The following is a 20,886-nucleotide window of genomic DNA, read 5'->3' as shown; positions in this document are numbered from 1 at the left end:
GCATCACAGGGAAAGAGTAGAAGCCAAGCCTGGTTGAACCTGCAGATTGGGTCAGAAGAACCTGAACTATCAGGATTGATTGAGTGAAACAAAGAGCCCTATTGAAATAATGTAAATGTTGCTGTTTTAGGTGGCTACAGTGTCAATGGAGGATCTGGGGAAAATACTTATGGTCGGAAGTCGTTGGGGCAAGAGCTGAGGGTTAACAATGTGACCAGCCCTGAGTTCACCAGTATTCAGCATGGCAGTCGTGCGTTAGCCATCAAAGACATGAGGAAATCACAGGGTAAGGCTGGGTAAACTGGGGACAATAACACAAGCCTCCGCTGAGACATCTCCTAAATGCCTCTTTCTGTACCAGTGCCTTGCACCTGTGTGAGTTGGTTAGCTTACTGAGTTGAGAAACATGTGCAGGTGATAATTGTTTGCATTCCTTTTCCTGTGAACTGTTCCCTACCATGAATTCCCACAAGAAGGTTTTTAATACTTTTAAAAGGAGAATTCTCTTAAAATAAGATTAGAAGACTGGGTAAGATTTTAAAGAAAGGATTTTCCTGATTATAGTGGATACTGAATGTATAGTGGGCTCTTACTGCAGCGAGTCCTTGAACTCTAGGGTGAGGGTAGGGGTGTACATGGACTGGGCCCTTTTCTAAAGTTAAATACACAGTTACTGCTTCTTGCTTTATAACACAAGCCTCACTCTATAGGTAAAGTGTCTCAAAAATTCATAGGATTAGAGGTAATGATCTTTTTTTTTTTTCTAAAAGAGAAATTTATTGTATTGGTAAAGCTGCTTAAGAAATCAAGATTTCTGATTTATACACTTTGTTGGATATAATTACTCTTTGGACATTTAGTTTATGACCATTTTTTCCCAGTGAGGGCTTTGTGTGTGTGTTGTGTGTATCTTGGTGAACATCTTTGTGTATATAGCTTTTTTTTGCATGCAGTTTTAAAAAAATGATTTCGATAAATTTTCTAAAGTGAAATGACTAGTCAAAGGCTATACCGTCTCATAAAAGTGTTTGAAGGGACTTCCTTCGTGGTCAAGTGGTTGGGACTCTGCGCTTTCATTGCAGGGGGCACGGATTCAATCCCTGGCCAGGGAACTAAGATCCTGCATGCCGAGTGGTGTGGCCAAAAAAAAAAAAAACAAAAAACACCAGTGTTTGAAGTCTTAGATTTAGGTATGATAGAGTTAGAAAGTGACTCTAAAGCTAATTTAGTCTAGATCCCCCTTGCAAGCTCAGAGTTATGCAGCTTGCTAGGGGCATAATTGTAAATAGAACCTAGATTTCCTGACTAGTAACCTAAATACATTTTTAGCAGTCATCCTTACTGAAAATACTCTACAGGCTAGGGATTTTTAAAAATCTTATTCCTTCTCTCAGATGTTGTAATTTCTTTTATGATCAATTTTCCTTTCATTCATTAGAAATGAAACTGTCAGACCCTTTAATGTGGTTTGTGTTAATGTACATGGGTTAATTATGATGAATTGCACAGCTGAAAACTTAAAAAGAAAAATTTAGTACTTAAAGCCATCTTTATTAGTAGTGTTCAGCATTTTGAGCATTCCTGCTTGTTCTTGTCATTAAAAAAGGGAAGAAGAGTTTTGATTTGCCACTTGTGGCAGCATGCTTGCACATGGTAGGTGGTAATTAGACATTTGTTGAACTGAATATGTGATTGCAATTCACCAAAACTTTGTCCTAGGAAAATGATGATGATGTGAACAAGAGGCTCCCCTCCAGTGGGAGACCTAGGTGAGAAATAGAAGCATGTAACCTGTTTCTGCCTGATAGAGACTTTATCCGTAACCTGTTGAAGTTTCTTACCTATGCTCTTTACCTAGATGTTGAAAACAGTTTGGAACAGTTTCGAAGAGAATAATTTCTAAGCCTTTCTTTTTTCTCTGTCAGTTGGTCCTCTGGAATGAGGTGTTTGCATATCTTTTTTGAGGGTCTGCTGTGTGCCCGCAGTCTGCTGGGGCTGGGTTTATAGTGATGAACAGAAGTGTTACAGGACCTACATTCATTGAGCTTTTATTGTCTGGTGGACTGTGATTTTTAGTATACTTTAAAATATTTGGGCTGTAAAGTTTCTGTGCTGATTCATACTCAATGTTTATATTCACAGAGCGATCGATGTCTTATTCTGATGAGTCTCGACTGTCGAATCTTCTTCGGAGGATCACCCGGGAAGACGACAGAGACCGAAGACTGGCTACTGTAAAGCAGTTGAAAGAATTTATTCAGCAACCAGAAAATAAGCTGGTCAGTATAGTATGTTTGGAAATGTTGATAAGTTTCATTTTTCCATAGTTCAGTAGATAATGTTACCTAGAGTGGTTTAAGAAGGGAAAAGTTTTGCTTCCAAGGAAAAATAATAGGGATTCCTTATTCCAGATTGATTTGGCCTATATTATGATGGTCTAGAACTTAATGCCCTTAATCTGTAATTTATCTATACAAATGTTAGAACCACATTGGTTCCTTCTGCAATAAAGTGCTTTTGACCTTTTACACATTTATTCTGTTGTCCTTGGAACTTTTTTTCTGTGTTCCAGGACAGAATATCTCTTTGTTTTTCATATGTGAAATTGGGGTAGGAGGTACATATTCTGTTTATGGGTAAGTTTGGTCTGGTGGCCAGGGCTAAATAAATGGAAAAACGCTTTAAAGAGTAAAGTACAAGAGGAAGTTCCCTGGTTGCCTAGTGGTTAGGATTCCGGGCTTTCATTGCCGTGGCCCGGGTTCAATCCCTGATCATGGAGCTGAGATTCTGCAAGCCGTGTGGCCCGGCCAACAAAAATAATAAAGTACAGGAGCAGTTACAAATTTCTTTACCCTCCAGGTAAGTCTCCTAATGTTAAATTAAGAACTTGCTATAGGGCTTCCCTGGTGGTGCAGTGGTTAAGAATCTGCCTGCCAATGCAGGGGACACGGGTTCGAGCCCTGGTCCGGGAACATCCCACATGCCGTGGAGCAACTAAGCCCATGCGCCACAGCTACTGAACCTGCGCTCTAGAGCCTCCGAGCCACAACTGCTGAGCCTGTGTGCCACAACTACTGAAGCCCGAGTGCCTAGAGCCCGTGCTTTGCAACAAGAGAAGCCACCACAATGAGAAGCCCGCGCACAGCAAAGACAAGTAGCCCCCGCTTGCCGCAACTAGAGAAAGCCCGCACGCAGCAACAAAGCCCCAACACAGCCATAAATAAATACATAGTTAAAAAAAGAACTTGATATAGAACAGGAGAAAATTAATGAAATGGTATAGTGAGTCAAATAACATTTGGTTCAAAGCAAGCTTCCTCCAACCCCCCTCCCCATTTTATTATGAAAAATTTCAAATACACAGCAAATTGAGAGAATTTTACAGTGAATATCATAGTGTCTAAGTTCTGTCATTAACACTTTATCGTATGACTTTATCATATATCTCTCTACCTCTTCCTCTATCCATCAATCCATCTTTTGTTTTAAAAATGCATTTCAGAGTAAATAAAACAAGCTTTTTGAGTTTTTTTTTTCCCCCATTGATGATCATGGCTGTATATTTCCTATGGGTAAATTTCTTTCAGAGTCTGAAAGGAAACTTATGACACTCTTAACTTATGATACAATTGGGACCTGGGAATAATAAGAAAAGTAAGGTGTGGTCCAGTTATAATTTGGAGGGAAACACAAGTTTAAAAAAAAAAAAAAGTACCCAGTGTTATTCTTAAAAGTATAGGAATCTGAAGTTTTTATTAATTTTTTTTTAAGGTACTAGTTAAACAATTGGATAATATCTTGGTTGCTGTACATGATGTGCTTAATGAAAGGTAAGTAACTAAAAGACTAAAATATATTTTTAGAAACTATTAAAAAGTGTACAAGAAGATAAACCCATTGGCTTCATTTATGAACATCTACTTAATGTTTCAGTGGGTTCTCTTGTCATCTTTATTTGTGTAAAAGTATTTAAACATTAATTACCACTGAATACAATTGGAATCCACTTGAAAGGGAGAGCCATTCTTTTTTTTTCTTTTTTTTTAATTTGTCAACATGACTGAATAATTGAGCATTGACTTGTAGAATGACAAACTCTTAATGCAAGTGTGAATGAATGCGATTAACTTTTGTAAACTAGAGCATTTGGAAACTGCTTAGAGAGTAGATGTGAAAGGGAGCTTCCTTCTTTGGGCAACAGTGGATTCAGGCCATCTATTCTCTGAGGCTACTGGGGTTCTCCAAAGGTGTGCAGTCATCTCTTCATATGGTGATTCCCAAAGAATTGCAGTGTTGGAAAGCATCCAAAACTCATCTCAGCAGGTCACAAACCTTACTGCTTTTTGATGGTTTTATTTTATATAGTTTCTCATTAATATAATACTTAAATCAGTGTTGTCCTTCAAGTTTACTGTATTTAACTATTACCATTTCCTATTTTATAGCCCTTACATATTGAATATTACCAAGTATATAATTATATAGTGTGTTTTATCTGATCACTTGTTGCTGCCCTTTTCTGCGAATCAATTAATGTAGTTTGAGATGGAATTTGAAGTCTGAATTTTAGTATTTCTAAGCCTTTCCTTACTGTTTGTAAATAATTGATTCTATAAAAGAAAATCTAAAGTCTTAACAAAGATACTTTTGGCATTGCAGGAGACAGAATAGAGAGAATATTTAAAGTGGATAAAATTTCAACCTTTTGTGTAGTTTGAATAAAAATTATAAAATCATTTAAGGCATTCTATTGTAAGATGTGTCATTCTTGTCATCTTTGAAAGCTTAAGCTTTTTGTGTATTTTGTTTTGTTTGCATTAAAATAAACACAGTAGCAAATTGCTTCAGGAGTTGAGACAGGAGGGAGCTTGCTGTCTTGGCCTTCTTTGCGCTTCTCTGAGCTATGAGGCTGAGAAGATCTTCAAATGGATTTTTAGCAAATTTAGCTCATCTGCAAAAGATGAAGTTAAACTCCTCTACTTATGTGCCACCTACAAAGCACTAGAGACTGTAGGAGAAAAGAAAGCCTTTTCATCCGTAATGCAGGTAAGAATGGAGGGTTGGGGGGAATGATGATGTGCTTGGGAAGAAAGTTGTCCTTAACACACATCCTTGAAGGGGAGCTTGAAGAAAGGAAACTTAGAATAGGAGTTATCTACTGATTGATATATGATGTAAATAAAACTCCTCTTTCTGAATTTGAGTAAATGATACACATTAAAGGTAGATTTAAAATAAGTTATTTTAAAAATTTTGTCTTTTTGCTTTTTAGAAGCTTTCTTTTGAATTTGTGTAGTACTAGAATCATTTACAGATTTGAAAATAGGAGCTCCATGAGGAAAGCCACGTAGAAGGGGGCTTCACATTTTTTGAGGGAGATAAAAACTAAAACACCACAACTTATTTTGGGCCTGAAGTTTTGATAATATGTCAAAAATTCTTACTCCTAGTGATATAAAATAAATAATTGTGTGTCTGAATTACTATTATTATTATTTTTTTGGCTGCGTTGGGTCTTCGTTGCTGCACGCGGGCTTTCTCTAGCTGCGGCGAGCGGGGGCTACTCTTCGTTACTGTGCGCGGGCTTCTCATTGAGGTGGCTTCTCTTGTTGCGGAGCACCAGCTCTAGGTGTGCGGGCTTCAGTAGTTGTGGTGCGTGGGCTCTAGAGCGCAAGCTCAGTAGTTGTGGCACTGGGCTTAGTTGTTCTGCGGCACGTGGGAATTTCCCGGATCAGGGATCGAACCTGTGTTCCCTGCATTGGCAGGCGGATTCTTAACCACTACACCACTAGGGAAGTCCCTGTATCTGAATTATTGAAAGATCATTCCCAATTTAATTTTGAGCAAAGTTATAAGTAATTCAATTTTTGTTGAGCTAATGTTTTTAAAAATTTAGGATGTGGTGTCTTTAGAATATTTGATATCTTTATTTTGCTTTTTTTATTAAACAATTCATGATATGTTTTATTTTGGTTAATAATTTTTAAAAAACATGAGAAATCTATTCTGTCTTTAAAATTTTTATTTTTATTTGATTATAGAGGTTGTGAAAAAATTTTGGAAAAGATTCAGAAAATAATTTGTAACTACCCAGCATAACACCAAATTTGGCTTATTCTGCATACAGTTTTCATATTATGAACATTTCCCCAAGTATTTATTTTGAAAAATTTTAAATCCACAGGAAAACAGATGGACTGGTATATTAAACACCCCTATATCTTTTACCTAGATCTGTCACTTATTAACATTTTGCTGCAGTTGTTTTGTTTCTACACACACACAGACACGGACACAGACACACACAGAGACACGATTTTTTGTTGAACTCTTTGAAAATAAATTCCACACATAATGATGGTTTATCCTGTGATACTTCAGCATGCCTCTCCTAAGATTAAGGCTAATCTCATATATAACAACATTATAATCATACCTAAGAAAATTAATTTTGTCACATAAGACAATCCATGTTCAAATTTTCCAGCTGCCACTAAGATGTCTATAACTTTTGTCTTACCCAGGATCCCATCAAGGTTCATGTATTGATGAATCTTTAATCTCTTGAAGGTGGTGATGTGCCTCTTTAACCTCTTAAATAGAACAATTCTCTGCACCCTTTTTTGTCCCCCTTATTTTGTAGAATGTTCTACGTTTTGGGCTTGTCTGATTATTCCTTCCTGATTAGAGTCAGTTCAAATATTTTGGTCACGAATACTTCATGGGTTCATACTTAGTGTTGTATCACACTAGCAGGCATAAAGCTTCAGGTTCACATAACTCTTAGATGAAGAGTTTCATCACTTGGTTAAGGTGATGACCAACCAGATCTTTCCATTGTGAAGGCTTATTTTTCTCCCTTTGTAATTAGTGAGTAATGTGGGCATGATACTGTGAGACCTCCTGAATATCCTGTTTTTTTCATAGTATTTCACTTGATTTTTAGCATTCATTCATATTCTGTGCATTGTATAGATTATAGCATTGGCTGTTGCAAAATAGTGGTTTTCTAATGCTAGCATTTCTTCTATACTCATAACATCATTCTTTTGTAGAGAAGAGCTTTCCTTTTGGGGAAAAAATTGGTTTTAACAAAAAAAAATTTTAGCTGCAAAATATTCTATAGGTAGTATGCCATATATTTATTTTAAAAATATATATAGTGGTAACATGAGCCTGTGTGTCAGTCTTGTGTTGGGACCATGTTAACCTTCTTTAAATCATTCCAGTTTGAAGCAAGTACTGATATCTTAAAGTATAAATCGTACAACATCTGCTCTATGTTTTGAATTGGAAAATAATTCTGGTACTTTAAAGACAAGTTTCCCAAGCACATCTTAGTTTTTGTACTTGAAATTTTAATCACACCCATGGTTTTGAAGAGAGCACTTAGGAACAATGTAAACATGTTACTTAGGAATAATGTTAACAGACGTTAAATGAGGGGAGAACAGTGGATTGAAATGTTTTCAACTTTTTTGGGAACTAAAACTATAGAATTTATTTTCTTTGATATAGTCAGTTTCGGCTATAGTCACTATTAAATAATAAACCTAATTTGTTTGTTTTCTCCCTGTTTTATTAAATGTTCATGGTTTGTAACTTTTATTTTTTAGCTTGTAATGACCAGCCTGCAGTCCATTCTTGAAAATGTGGATACACCAGAATTACTTTGCAAATGTGTTAAGTGCATTCTTTTGGTAGCTCGATGTTACCCTCATATTTTCAGCACTAATTTTAGGGTGAGTTCCCCGCCCCCTCTTTTCAGATGATGGGGTAAGGGATTGGCTGCATGTATGAGGACCTGGGGAATTAGAAAACAAAGTTTCTGCTCCTTCGAGTATAATTGGTTTTAAGGTCCAGGATTGAATGATACAATAATGTAGTTTTATAAAAAATACCATCTGTACTTGCTAACACTAATACCTTAAGATACTTAAAGAAAGAAATATTTCATCAGTGTCATAAAGAAAGTTCCATTATTCTCCTGCCCTGCCCCTCCCAACCCCCATTTAATGTATAATGTCAAGAAGGTAGGACGTAAGATGTTCTAGGTTCTCTTACTCTGAAATGGTCCGCAGGTTGGAATAGCAATAAGACCTTAAAATGATTAGTCCCCTTCTCTCTGTCTCCATCCAGGATACAGTTGACATATTAGTCGGATGGCATATAGATCATACTCAGAAACCTTCGCTTACACAGCAGGTGTCTGGTGAGTCGCTCAGCATATACCAGTCATTTAAATATTGTGGGAAGGAGTGTTCGTTTCTCAAAGACCAGCTGTTAACACTACTTTTTTGATAATGCAAGAAAAATAATTGCTTTAGAGGATATTTTGGTGAAGAGTACTTGTTAGCTAAATTTATCTTTTAAAAGGAAAAATGTGTACTTTCGTAGTAGGTAGGGAGAGTAAATACAGATTGTAGTGTTGCACCTGTGAGTAAGGACTTTATCTCAAGTCATTTGCTGCTGGTAGGAGATACCACAGTGGCAGTACCCTGAAGGGTAGAAAGGAAGATCCTGGATATTCATGATTTATTGTTTTTCTAGTGATTAAACAAATAAACAAATGGATTAATTTGGAGGACTGTCATAAATGATAAAGAAAAAATATTTTTTTTCTGAGTTAAATGAATGACTAATATGACTCACTTGGACATTTCAGCTTGTTCCAGGTGCTGTAGTTTCTCATAGCTTATGTGGTGAAATAAACTTCTGAAATTAAGATATACAGGTGAGAGTAGTTCTCTCAGTTCCACTGGCAAGTGGTCCCATTTCCCCTGGGGAGATGAGTGTACACTTGTGGTGGCCAGGTGTGGCCCTGGAGAAGAAAGCCAAGGTGGCCGTAGATTGGCACATTTTAGTCTAAGTGCTGTGTGTAGTGACAGTATGGATACTGCTGAATCTACTTACTAAAAAAAAAGGACATGAGCTTATATTTTAATTTCTGGAGAATTTTCATTTCTGTAGCATTAAAAGAGGTAGTGGTTAAAACAGTTTACAGGGAATTCCCTGGTGGTCCAGTGCGTAGGACTCTGCGCTTCCACTGCAGGGGCCCGGGTTCAGTTCCTGGTCGGGGAAATAATATCCCGCAAGCCGCGCAGCACGCAGCACGGCCAAAAACAAACAAAAAACAGTTTACAGTCCTAATTTTATGATATAGGGCATGTTTCAAGAGTGGCCAACTTGAAAACCAGATACCTTTTAAAAGAATTCTCTTAAATATTTTTTTAACTTGGACTTAAAATTTTTTTTTACTCTTCCAAAATTTCTTGTATGATTCCTAGGGTGGTTGCAGAGTTTGGAGCCATTCTGGGTAGCTGATCTTGCATTTTCTACCACTCTTCTTGGTCAGTTTCTAGAGGATATGGAGGCATATGCTGAGGTGAGTATATAAAAAAATGAAGTTATTTCCTAAAATTTCAGGTAAGAAAAAAGCAAAAACAGAAATCTAAAGCAGTGCTAGATTTATTTGAAAACAATTCAGATCACCTGACATTTAAGCAAAAATTATGAGACCATTGCAATATTTTAATTATTTTTAGATGTTTTTAAGTTGCCAGCAGAATTACCAGAAAGATAGAAAAATTGCAGGCCTAATTTCCCAAAGCTTGAAATAATCTTGGTGGCTGGTAGTTTCCTGAAGACATTTTCTTCAGTTGTTTCTTATTTTTTTGTTATGAAAAAGGTGAATTGATATTGTATAAAAGCCCCTAAAGGCTTTTCTCTTACTTGTATTGGCAATCTTGGATCATGCTTTGGAAGACAAGGCTTGGCTTCAGCCACCTTTGAGTATGGTACCTTTAATACTGCTGTTGAAGTGTCTATTACTGGTTCTTGGATTTCCTGGCCACTGTCCTGACTTAAACCTGCCATCTTAGTGTTTCTTCCCTACTCAGTTGGTAATTACCAAGATTCTTGTTTGGTGGTCAAGGCTTCCATAAAGATTTAGCTTCATCTTTTCTTTATACTTTTTCTACTTCAAGCAAACAGTTACTTCACTACTTTTAACTGTACCAATCTATCTGCTCCCTTTTCAGAGAAAAGTGAGGGAATATTTTGCTTCCACGTGTTTCTTTACCCCTACGCCTAGGATGTCTTGGTTCCTAGCACACCTTTAAAGTTGATCTGCTTCTGATAAGCCACCCATTCTAGTTTGTAGAGACTTCCCTTTGCTATCCCTAAGATTTAATTCTCTTTGATGATTTTGGTGCTTAATTATGTGTAGGTATATGTTGGTTCTAGTACCCCATTTTTTGCTAATCTTTTCCTTTGAGTATGTCTAATTTCCTCAGCTAGCTTATGAATCTGTAGGCTAGGTCTTCTAAGGTCTTATAATTTTTTAAACCAACCTCCTCTAAACTCCCCCAATCCCCATTGTTCTTCATGTGAATAATATTGGCTTAGTATACTGTTGACTTGAGTGGCTCAAAGAATCTATTGAGGTTAATATTTGCTTATTTAAATAATTAGAGAAGCAAAATCTACTTTTATATTTAGATTCATGTTTCCTTTTCTCATAAGCCAAAATTCCTCTTTATTTGTAAAAATGTATTATAAAGTTAATTGATTTAAAAATTGGGAGTTGTTTTTTGTTTTTTAAACAATGTCTTACTTAAATAAGAATGCTGTTGAATTCACATCTAGGACCTCAGCCATGTGGCCTCTGGGGAGTCAGTGGATGAAGATGTTCCACCTCCATCCGTGTCCTTACCAAAGTTGGCAGCGCTTCTCCGGGTATTCAGTACTGTGGTGAGGAGCATTGGGGAACGTTTCAGCCCAATTCGGGGTCCTCCAATTACTGAGGCATACGTAACAGATGTAAGTTTTAGTAGTCTTTAGTATCATTCAACAAAAATTGCCTTTTCTTTTAAATGCTTCTGTTTACCTAGTGAGCTATGTTATTAATCCCTCATTTGTTTAGCATGTGTGTAGATGTCTGGCCACTTTCTTAAATAGCCAGAAAAGTAGGGAATTCTATATCGCACTCCCCTCACCCCCCAACCTGATGAAAAAAAGTCCACTCTGAATTTTTAAATGCCTATGAACTTTTCTTTTAGGAAATTCTCTGTAGGTTCATTTATTCTTGTTTTTAATATGAATTTTAAAATCTTATTCTTTAGTTTTTTAATAATACTGAGTTTTGCTTTAAAATTATTGTGTCTCCTTTTAGTTTTTCAACATACTAAGAGTAACTCTTAACAGAGAAGGCCTCGAAAAGTAATTTTCTGTAAGCGTGACAGGATGAAACAACTTGATAGCCTGACATCAAAGGATATAAAGATATAAGAACTTAAACTATGTAATAGCCTGAGACCAATTGTAAGAGGTAGCTAGATTACCACATTTCAGCAGCCCCAGACATCAGCTGCACTGTATTACAGTCCAGTGAGTGGTTCAGTGTAATGGATGTGAGAAATGAACCCCCATCATTATATTCTGCTTGAATAAGAAGGGAGAAGAAACCTGTGTGATAAAGTCATAAAAGATTTAACCTAAATGATTAAAATTTTACTGCTAGTATAAAATTCTAGCTTTTATGAGCATTTACTTTTGTTGAACACTTTGCTAGATAAAATAGGACATTAATTATATATGTAATTCTTGGTAAGTTAATTGTGTATTTGAGCAGAAATGTCCTGAAGATAATTAAAACCAGCATGTTAATATTTTAAAACTGATCCAAGTGGTTTAATATCTTTATTTTTACTGTCTAAAAGATGGGTGGTTGATGACTTTGTCAGTGTTGAAATAAAAGCAGTTAACTCAGATATAAAACAAAAGGACAGGAATGTATCATTTTCCAGGACAGTTCTATATTAAATGTACTCTTTTATGAAGGTCTTTTAGGTCTTTGCCAAAAATGGTCTTTTAGGCCTTTTAAATCTATATGCAGGCTTACAAAAAAACCCTATACGTAGTGGTTGTTGAATATTACAGAAAAATTTGAGAAATATTTTTCTGTATCAATCTTTTCTGTATCTGTTTTTCTGTACTTGTTTTTTCCTAAGTTATTTTTATTAGAAATGTAGTACATTGACTACTATAGTTTACTGGGGTTTTTTGGGGCTGGAAATGATAAGATTTTCATAATCCTCAAATAGGTATTATATGTTATGAATGAGAATATTTATATTTATCTTTACATAGAGACCATCAGTACATGAACTTTCATAAGCTAAAGCTATCTTGGATATTTAGTTTTAAAAGATTGATTAAAAGTCCAAGTGCTAGATTACGGAAAGTTATTCTCACGGCAGGTTATTCCCATGTTGTTAATACTGTTACTGTTCTAAGTTCTGGTGTATTTCATGATTATTAATGAAGATTCTGAACTTCAACCATTTAGTGACTTTGGTGGGGGGATAGGAATTGGGTATAAGGGAAACAAGAGTATGTCAAATTCCATTCCTGTCACAATAGTACTTTAGAATACTTAGGCAATATCCTTTTTGTGTATTGTACCAGAGATACCCTTATTTTTCAGCCACTGAGAACTAGAATATTAAGAGACTACTGATAAGGCAGGCAGTTAATTTTCAATTGAAACTGCATTAAATAGAAAATATTTCTTGTTCTGTGAAAGAATATGAGTTTTTTTTAAAGCTGCTTGTTTTCCCCATTGCAGGTTCTGTACAGAGTAATGAGATGTGTGACGGCTGCAAACCAGGTGTTTTTTTCTGAGGCTGTGTTGACAGCTGCTAATGAGTGTGTTGGTGTTTTGCTCGGCAGCTTGGACCCTAGCATGACTGTACATTGTGACATGGTTATTGCATATGGACTAGATCAACTGGAGAATTGCCAGACTTGTGGTACAGATTATATCATCTCAGTCTTGAATTTACTCACATTGGTATGTGAATTCTTTTTTGTTTAATATGTTTATTCAGGCCCTTAAATTTAAATTGATGGGGAAGAAATGAAGCCCTTGTTTGTTTGTGGTTTTTTGCATTAATTAGTCTTATCTATATAATCTAGTTTGTTTTTGCTCTAGTATCTGTGTACTTTTAGTATTTGAGAGCTCATCTCAGTGTAGTTTTACTTTTTTTTTGGATGAAATACCATCCTTCACACGAGACTATCTAGCACTCCTGATAAATACTATGTAGAGAAGGTACTTGATAGCTATTTTGAAAGACCCTGTTATGTTTTGTTTCTGAAACGTGAAAACTTCTTTGATAGTTTTTATTCTTTTCTTAATCATAAATATCCCCCCTCTCTCCACCTTTTATTATGGACCTTTTGAAGTATATTAAAAAAAAAAGTAGAGTAGTATAATGAATCTCTGCATACTTAATACTCAGTTTCTATAATTAGAAGCACATGGCCCATCTGGTTTCACCTAAGCCTCCTACTCTCTGCCTCCTCCTTGCCATCCCTGCATCCCCAACTGGATTATTTCAAAGCAAATTCTAGATGACATTCTGCTAAACATTTCTGCCATAGTTACACTTCCCTTTGCCAATGTGAAAAAAAAACCCATGTTTAAGTGTAAATACATGTATCCTATTTCGGTATCTAAACATTTTAATGTCACTGTTAAGGCCTAAACATATAGCTTAGATATATTACTTTTTTCTTTAATAGATTATTTTTCAGAGCAGTTTTTAGGTTTACAGAAAAATTAAGCAGAATGTACAGAGTTCCCATATAACCTCTTCCCCCAATAGTTTCCTCTATTACTATTATTAATATCTTGTTTTAGTGTGGTACTTTTATTACGACTGATGAGCCAAATTGACACATCATTATTAATTAAAGTCCATAGTTTACTTTAGGGTTCACTCTCCGTATTGTACATTCTATGGGTTTTGACAAATGTATAATGCCATGTATTCACCATTACAGTATCATGCAGAAGGGTTTCAGTGCCCTAAAAATCCCTTGTGTTCCATCTATTCTCTCCCCTCTCTGGCTGGCAACCACTGATCTTTTTACTGTCTCTATAGTTTTTTTGTTTTTGTTTTTTTTAAATTTAATTTATTTATTTTTGGCTGCACTGGGTCTTCGTTGTTGTGCGCGGGCTTCTCATTGTGGTGACTTGTCCTGTTGTGGAGCATGGGCTCTAGGCACGCGGGCTTCAGTAGTTGTGGCACGTGGACTCAATAGTTGTGACTTGCGGGCTCTAGAGTGCAGGCTCAGTAGTTGTGACACACGGGCTTAGTTGCTCTGCGGCATGTGGGATCTTCCCGGACCAGGGCTCGAACCCATGTCCCCTGCATTGGCAGGTGGATTCTTAACCACTGCGCCACCAGGGAAGCCCCTATAGTTTTGCCTTTTCCAGAGTGTCATATAGTTAGAATCATACAGTACGCAGCCTTTTCATATTGTTTTTTTTTTTCCCTTAGAAATATGCATTTAAGATTCCTCCATGTTCTTTTGTGAATTGATAGCTCATTTCTTATTTTATTCTTTTAGATTGTTGAACAGATAAATACAAAACTGCCATCATCATTTGTAGAAAAACTATTTATACCATCATCTAAACTACTATTTTTGCGTTACCATAAAGAAAAAGAGGTAAGTGATTCATTGATCAGACTTTTGATAAACTTAGATCATTGAAGAGTTTGACTCATGTTCCTTAGTAAGCTACATAAATGAAATCAGAATGATAAATATTTGATTTAGAATATAGAAATTATAATGATTCACTTAACTTAATATTTGATTTTCATACTGTATACCTTGATGAGTGATATGCAGATAGTTTTTTCAGATTTTATTAAATTTGTTTTATCAAAATGTCGTGTATATGTTGTAAATAAAACTTCATCGTTAGCTTCTTAACCGACTCCCAGTCAAAGCCACTACAGACTTTCTAAGTAGATGTAGGAAAACCTATCTTAATAAAATGCTGTTTGTATGTGTTTTGATACTGGCTTGAAAAAAAAAAAGGACTTTTTTTTTTATACATCTTTATTGAAGTATAATTGCTTTACAATGGTGTGTTAGTTTCTGCTTTATAACAAAGTGAATCAGTTATACATATACATATGTTCCCATATCTCTTCCCTCTTGCATCTTCCTCCCTCCCACCCTCCCCATCCCACCCCTCTAGGTGGTCACAAAGCACCGAGCTGATCTCCCTGTGCTATGCGGCTGCTTCCCACTAGCTATCTATTTTACATTTGGTAGTGTATATATGTCCATGACACTCTCTCACCCTGTCACTTCTCACCCCTCCCCCTCCCCATATCCTCAAGTCCATTCTCTAGTAGGTCTGTGTCTTTATTCCTGTCTTGCCACTAGGTTCTTCATGGCCTTTTTTTCCCCTTAGATTCCATATATATGTGTTAGCATACTGTATTTGTTTTTCTCTTTCTGACTTACTTCACTCTGTATGACAGACTCTAACTCCATCCACCTCATTACAAATACCTCCATTTCATTTCTTTTTATGGCTGAGTAATATTCCATTGTATATATGTGCCACATCTTCTTTATCCATTCATCCGATGATGGACACTTAGGTTGCTTCCATGTCCTGGCTATTGTAAATAGAGCTGCAATGAACATTTTGGTACATGACTCTTTTTGAACTATGGTTTTCTCAGGGTATATGCCCAGTAGTGGGATTGCTGGGTCGTATGGTAGTTCTATTTGTAGTTTTTTAAGGAACCTCCATACTGTTCTCCATAGTGGCTGTATCAATTTACATTCCCACCAACAGTGCAAGAGTGTTCCCTTTCCTCCACACCCTCTCCAGCATTTATTGTTCCTAGATTTTAAAAAAAGGACTTTTAAGAAATTTCACATTGTCATTTTTAATTTAGAGGACCCTTTTTTTTAATAAAGCTTTATAGATTTTAAATGCTTACTGATACTATGTAGGTTTCCTAAATTGCTTTTTTAAAAATTAAGGTCTTTGATGTTTTGGACAGTGAATTTATCAGTCTTAAACTGATTTGCATCATCATCATTATGCAGATAGTAATATACTTTCCATTTAATTATCACTTTCCTGAATTCTTTTTTTAAGGTTGTTGCTGTAGCCCATGCTGTTTATCAAGCAGTGCTCGGCCTGAAGAATATTCCTGTTCTGGAGACTGCCTATAAATTAATTTTGGGAGAAATGACTTGTGCCCTAAACAACCTGTTACATAGTCTACAACTTCCTGATGCCTGTTCCGAAATAAAACATGAGGCTTTTAAGAATCATGTATTCAATGTAGACAATGCAAAATTTGTAGTTATATTTGACCTCAGTGCTCTGACTACAATTGGAAATGCTAAAAACTCACTGATTGGGGTGAGTATTTACTTGTAATGACTTTGTTTTATCCCATTTCAGCCTCTTCTTATTGCATGTTTACATATTTCATTTACCTATCAAGGCAGTGTGTCTACAGAATCACATAGATCAAACGGCCATATTTTGGACATGCCTGGATAATTAAAATTGACAGGAATATTTTCTTGCCATTATGTTTAGCTCTTGCTTTCCTTGATAAGTTTCTTATATTTGTTTTATTTTTTACAAAATGTATTTTAATGCTTTCTCCTATTTACTCTAGCATGCTTTTAGAAAAATTTGTCAACATTTTCCACAGGGCAAGTTTGTATAGTTCTTTTAATATGCAACCCCTTCTTCCCCTGGTACTCTTTTCCTTCTTCCCACTAGAGTTAGTGCTTGCATATGGTCCTTATTTTTTGACTACCTACTTTTGTCTAGGAACATTCATATATTCTTTTGGAAAAAGAATAAAGATTTTATTCCTGTAAGAAATTTGAAGTGACCATGCTTTTCATTTATAATTATTGCTGTGGTTAGTATATTTCTCCCTCCTATTGGACCTCGCAGGATTGAAAAACATTTATAATGAAAAGTAATGGGATATAATTAAGGGGATAATGTAGTCTAAGAGAGAAGGGAGGGAAGAGTCAAGATTTGATGTTTATATTTGCATGCTTTCCATATTGTTAGATCAGATTGCCCTGTGTCCCTCCATAGCTGCTCTTTGCCTCACTGCTAGGCTACGGTAGATTCTTCCTTTCTTTGCATTCTAAAATTTGGTTGTTGAGAAATTCGCATTGTGCTCAGATTTGAGGTTTACATCCTGCACTCTGGAAACGAGAGGGAGTGGGGACAGGGCAGTCAGGTGGAAAGGAGTATCTTAGCAATGGAAAGAAAGGGAAGGATGGAAAAGGCTTAGAGTGGCAGGGTGTGCGTTTTTTCTCACTGGACAGGGCAACTTGCCATTTGAAGTGCATGGAAAACTGAGGAAATATGATCTACTACACTGAAGGGTGCAAGGGCTTTGTTTAGACCAAGGATCAGCAAATTACAGTCCATGGACCAAATCTAGCCTACTACGTGTTTTTTTTTTTTCTTTCTTTTTTAAAAAAAATATTGAGATATAATTCACGTACATTATACTCATTTAAAGTATGCAATTCAATGATTTTTAGTATACTCACAGAATTGTGCAACCATCACCAAACATCACCTCTTTTGTAAAGAATTTTTATTGAAACATAGCCACTTTCATTCCTGTTTTTTTGTCTGTAACTTTTCTCTCTGCAGTGGCAGAGTTGAGGAGTTGGACGTTGTACCAGAGGTGTCATGTGGCCTGCAAAGGCTGAGATATTTAACTCTCATCTTCACAAGAAATATTTGCTGATCCCAGGTTTAGTGTACTAGCTTGTTTCCAAATTTAAATCTGTCAATTTTAATTTTTAAAAATGTGTAGACATATTTTGAAGGATAAACTTTTTGTATGCTCATGTATGTCTTGGAGGAGCCATACATTTACTTTCTTTTGTACGTCATCAGATGTGGGCGCTGTCTCCAACTGTCTTTGCACTCCTTAGTAAGAATCTGATGATTGTGCATGGCGACCTGGCTGTTCACTTCCCTGCCATTCAGTACGCAGTGCTCTACACATTGTATTCTCATTGTACCAGGTAATGTATTTACATATACTTCTTAAGAAAACAAAAATTTTTTTTTTAAAAGGGAAGATGGGCCCTTTAGAGTATACATTTATTTTATAAATTTATTTATTTATTTTCGGCTGTGTTGTGTCTTCGTTGCTGTGTGCGGGCTTTCTCTAGTGCCGAGCGGGGGCTACTCTTTGTTGTGAGTGGGCTTCTTATTGCGGTGGCTTCTCTTGTTGTGGAGCACGGGCTTCAGAAGTTGTGGCACTCGGGCTCAGTAGTTGCGGCTCGCGGGCTCTAGAGTGCAGGCTCAGTAGTTGTGGCGCAAGGGCTTAGTTGCTCTGTGGCATGTGGGATCTTCCCCAACCAGGGATAGAACCCGTGTCCCCTGCATTGGCAGGCGGATTCTTAACCACTGCGCCACCAAGGAAGTCCCTAGAGTACATTTTAAAAAATATGTATTGACTTAACTTTGGAATTGCCTTTTTTTTTTTAAAATGAGAGATGAAAAGATGATCCAAATTTTGTCTTCCAGGCATGACCACTTTATATCTAGTAGTCTTAGTTCCTCGTCCCCATCCTTGTTTGATGGAGCGGTGATTAGTACTGTAACTACAGCTACAAAAAAACATTTCTCAATTATATTAAATCTCCTGGGAATATTGCTTAAGAAAGATAATCTTAACCAGGACACAAGGTAACTAATACTTATAATACTGTTTCTAACTTTTGTTAATTTGGCTTCGTAATTTGAGAAAAAGAAATGAAGACTGTCATTTGAATGGGTAGAGCAACTTCTTCATTATTGAAACACTTTAAATTTTTGTTTTATTATTTAATCTAGAATTTCTTGTTCTTTCCTGAAAGAATTACATGAAACCTCCCCCTCCTGCAATATTTTATAGATGAATGTATTTATAGAGATTTAAAAATAATTTTTGCTACAATTTATGCTAGTTTGGGGAGATTTTCTTAAAAGACAGTTTTGCCAAAGGAATTTCTATAGTTTTAATATTTGTTTCTTATCGCTTGAGGTATTTAAAAGACCAAAAGAAAACTAATGTAAAAAGAATAGGTTTTTCAAGTTGTTTTTCTATTTTTTTAAAATGTGAAATAAACTGTATATTTTGTGTTTCAGGAAACTATTAATGACCTGGGCTTTGGAAGTGGCTGTTTTAATGAGGAAGTCTGAAACATATGCACCTTTATTCTCTCTTCCATCTTTCCATAAATTTTGCAAAGGCCTTTTAGCCAACAGTAAGAATCTGACATTATTTAATTTTGTTAATCAGTGCTTAAAAGAGATCTTTGTTAATGGCAGAAAGATAGTCACTTGAGTGCTTTTCATGACTGGAAATGTATCATCCCCATTTTAATGACAAATGCATAATCTGTTTTAATTTTGCCATTCTTAATATGTGAAAAACAAGTTGTTTTTAAGTGATTGTCACATTTTTAAGCTTATGTAATTGTTTATACATTCCATGTACTTTTAAAGTTTCCTTCAGAGAAAGATTGGGGTGAAGACTAGTCACCCTGAGTGGGTTTTGTTGAGAGTATCATTTTCCCAAATGTTACTGCCAGTGATGGTTCCAGGCAGGAGCAGCCCCTCATCCATAGTAGGCACTCATTGTTTATTGAAATGAATGGGTTCAGAAAATTATGACATAGTGGCATATAATTTCTTCTGGCAAGCTGAAAGTGTCTTTAAATTTTTAATAGCTCTTGTCGAAGATGTGAATATCTGTCTACAAGCATGCAGCAGTCTACATGCTTTGTCCTCTTCCTTACCAGACGATCTTTTACAGAGGTATGGATTAAAGATCCATTATTTTGACCCTGGCCCTTTTGATCCTTGGAAATATTCCACACTTGTATTATCTATTTCATTTTTTTGTAGGTGTGTTGATGTTTGCCGTGTTCAGCTAGTCCATAGTGGAACTCGTATTCGACAAGCATTTGGAAAGCTATTGAAGTCAATTCCTTTAGATGTTGTCTTGAGGTATGTTGGTGCAAAGACATCCCACAATGTTTAGTTCAGGAAAAGACAAATTGCCTATTAGTGAATTAATATCACATCTTGTATGGCACTTCTCAGTGACTGAAGAGATGATAATTGCTACAGAATAATACTTATAATGCCAAAATATGTTTCTCAGTAGTTATTATTCATAAAACTAAATTGTATTCTTTTATAGTTTTAAATTAGGTCAATTTTGGTGCTTTAAGAACCTTAAATTTCAAAGTTGTAACATTTCTGTATGTATTTTTTTTAAGTCTTAATTTTATCAGTTTTTACTTTCAAATTTAGTTAGCAGGGAAATGATTCATTTACAGTATGAACTAACTTTTTAACTAAAACATTTTGCGTAACAATGACTTTATTTTCTGTCTACAGCAATAACAACCACACAGAAATTCAAGAAATTTCTTTAGCATTAAGAAGTCACATGAGTAAGGCACCAAGTAACACATTCCACCCACAAGATTTCTCCGATGTTATTAGTTTTATTTTGTATGGGAACTCTCATAGAACAGGGTAAGATTATTTCTTTGACTCTTTCATCTGGGAAAAGTAATTTAAATATACATGAATATCTTAACCCTGTGCCCAGTTTTGAGGAGAAAATATGTCAGGGGTGGCAGAGTAGAAAGTAATATTCTTCTCAAATGGGTTGTCTTAAGTTTTCAGTAGTAGGAGGAATTGCTTTGAAGATGGCATCTGAAGAAATAAAAATGGGCTTTGCAACTGGCAGTGATGGTGAAATGTAGTTGACAATTAACTGATCTGACCTAGTCATCAGTGCTTTGGGGAGGGGCCTGGGGGCGTAGGCATTCTGGAGATTTTTAGTTGCAATTAATGTTTTATCCTGATAGCCAAATTGTCATGAGCCTTTGACCCTAATAATCTGTCCATACCATACCCCATCCTATTTCAACCGTAAAAGACCTCTTTAAAATGAGAGGTGGGGACATAATGCTTCCCAATTTTACATGTTTGCCTTT

The 20,886-nt window shown here is 35.9% G+C and overlaps 1 protein-coding gene across 5 annotated transcripts in view; it reads left to right on the top strand.

Moving 5' to 3' along the window:
* SMG1 (SMG1 nonsense mediated mRNA decay associated PI3K related kinase) overlaps nt 1-20,886 on the top strand; it is a 96,542-nt gene that overhangs the window by 25,148 nt on the left and 50,508 nt on the right. For 3 of the 5 annotated variants that reach the window (XM_082362364.1, XM_082362367.1, XM_082362366.1), the window contains 17 exons: nt 131-286; nt 2,143-2,279; nt 3,772-3,830; nt 4,833-5,046; nt 7,617-7,742; nt 8,140-8,212; nt 9,288-9,385; nt 10,648-10,821; nt 12,629-12,853; nt 14,419-14,520; nt 15,983-16,252; nt 17,777-17,907; nt 18,416-18,577; nt 19,019-19,137; nt 19,603-19,690; nt 19,781-19,882; nt 20,279-20,419. In XM_082362364.1, the coding sequence (XP_082218490.1) occupies nt 131-286; nt 2,143-2,279; nt 3,772-3,830; nt 4,833-5,046; nt 7,617-7,742; nt 8,140-8,212; nt 9,288-9,385; nt 10,648-10,821; nt 12,629-12,853; nt 14,419-14,520; nt 15,983-16,252; nt 17,777-17,907; nt 18,416-18,577; nt 19,019-19,137; nt 19,603-19,690; nt 19,781-19,882; nt 20,279-20,419 (2,377 nt within the window). The remainder of the gene's footprint in view (nt 1-130; nt 287-2,142; nt 2,280-3,771; nt 3,831-4,832; nt 5,047-7,616; nt 7,743-8,139; nt 8,213-9,287; nt 9,386-10,647; nt 10,822-12,628; nt 12,854-14,418; nt 14,521-15,982; nt 16,253-17,776; nt 17,908-18,415; nt 18,578-19,018; nt 19,138-19,602; nt 19,691-19,780; nt 19,883-20,278; nt 20,420-20,886) is intronic. The other 2 variants (XM_082362365.1, XM_082362368.1) reach the window with 2 other exon arrangements.

This window comes from Balaenoptera borealis (genome assembly GCF_965194805.1).
Source record: "Balaenoptera borealis genome assembly, chromosome: 16".
Classification (NCBI taxonomy): domain Eukaryota; kingdom Metazoa; phylum Chordata; class Mammalia; order Artiodactyla; family Balaenopteridae; genus Balaenoptera; species Balaenoptera borealis.
This window is presented reverse-complemented; position numbering and strand designations above follow the sequence as displayed.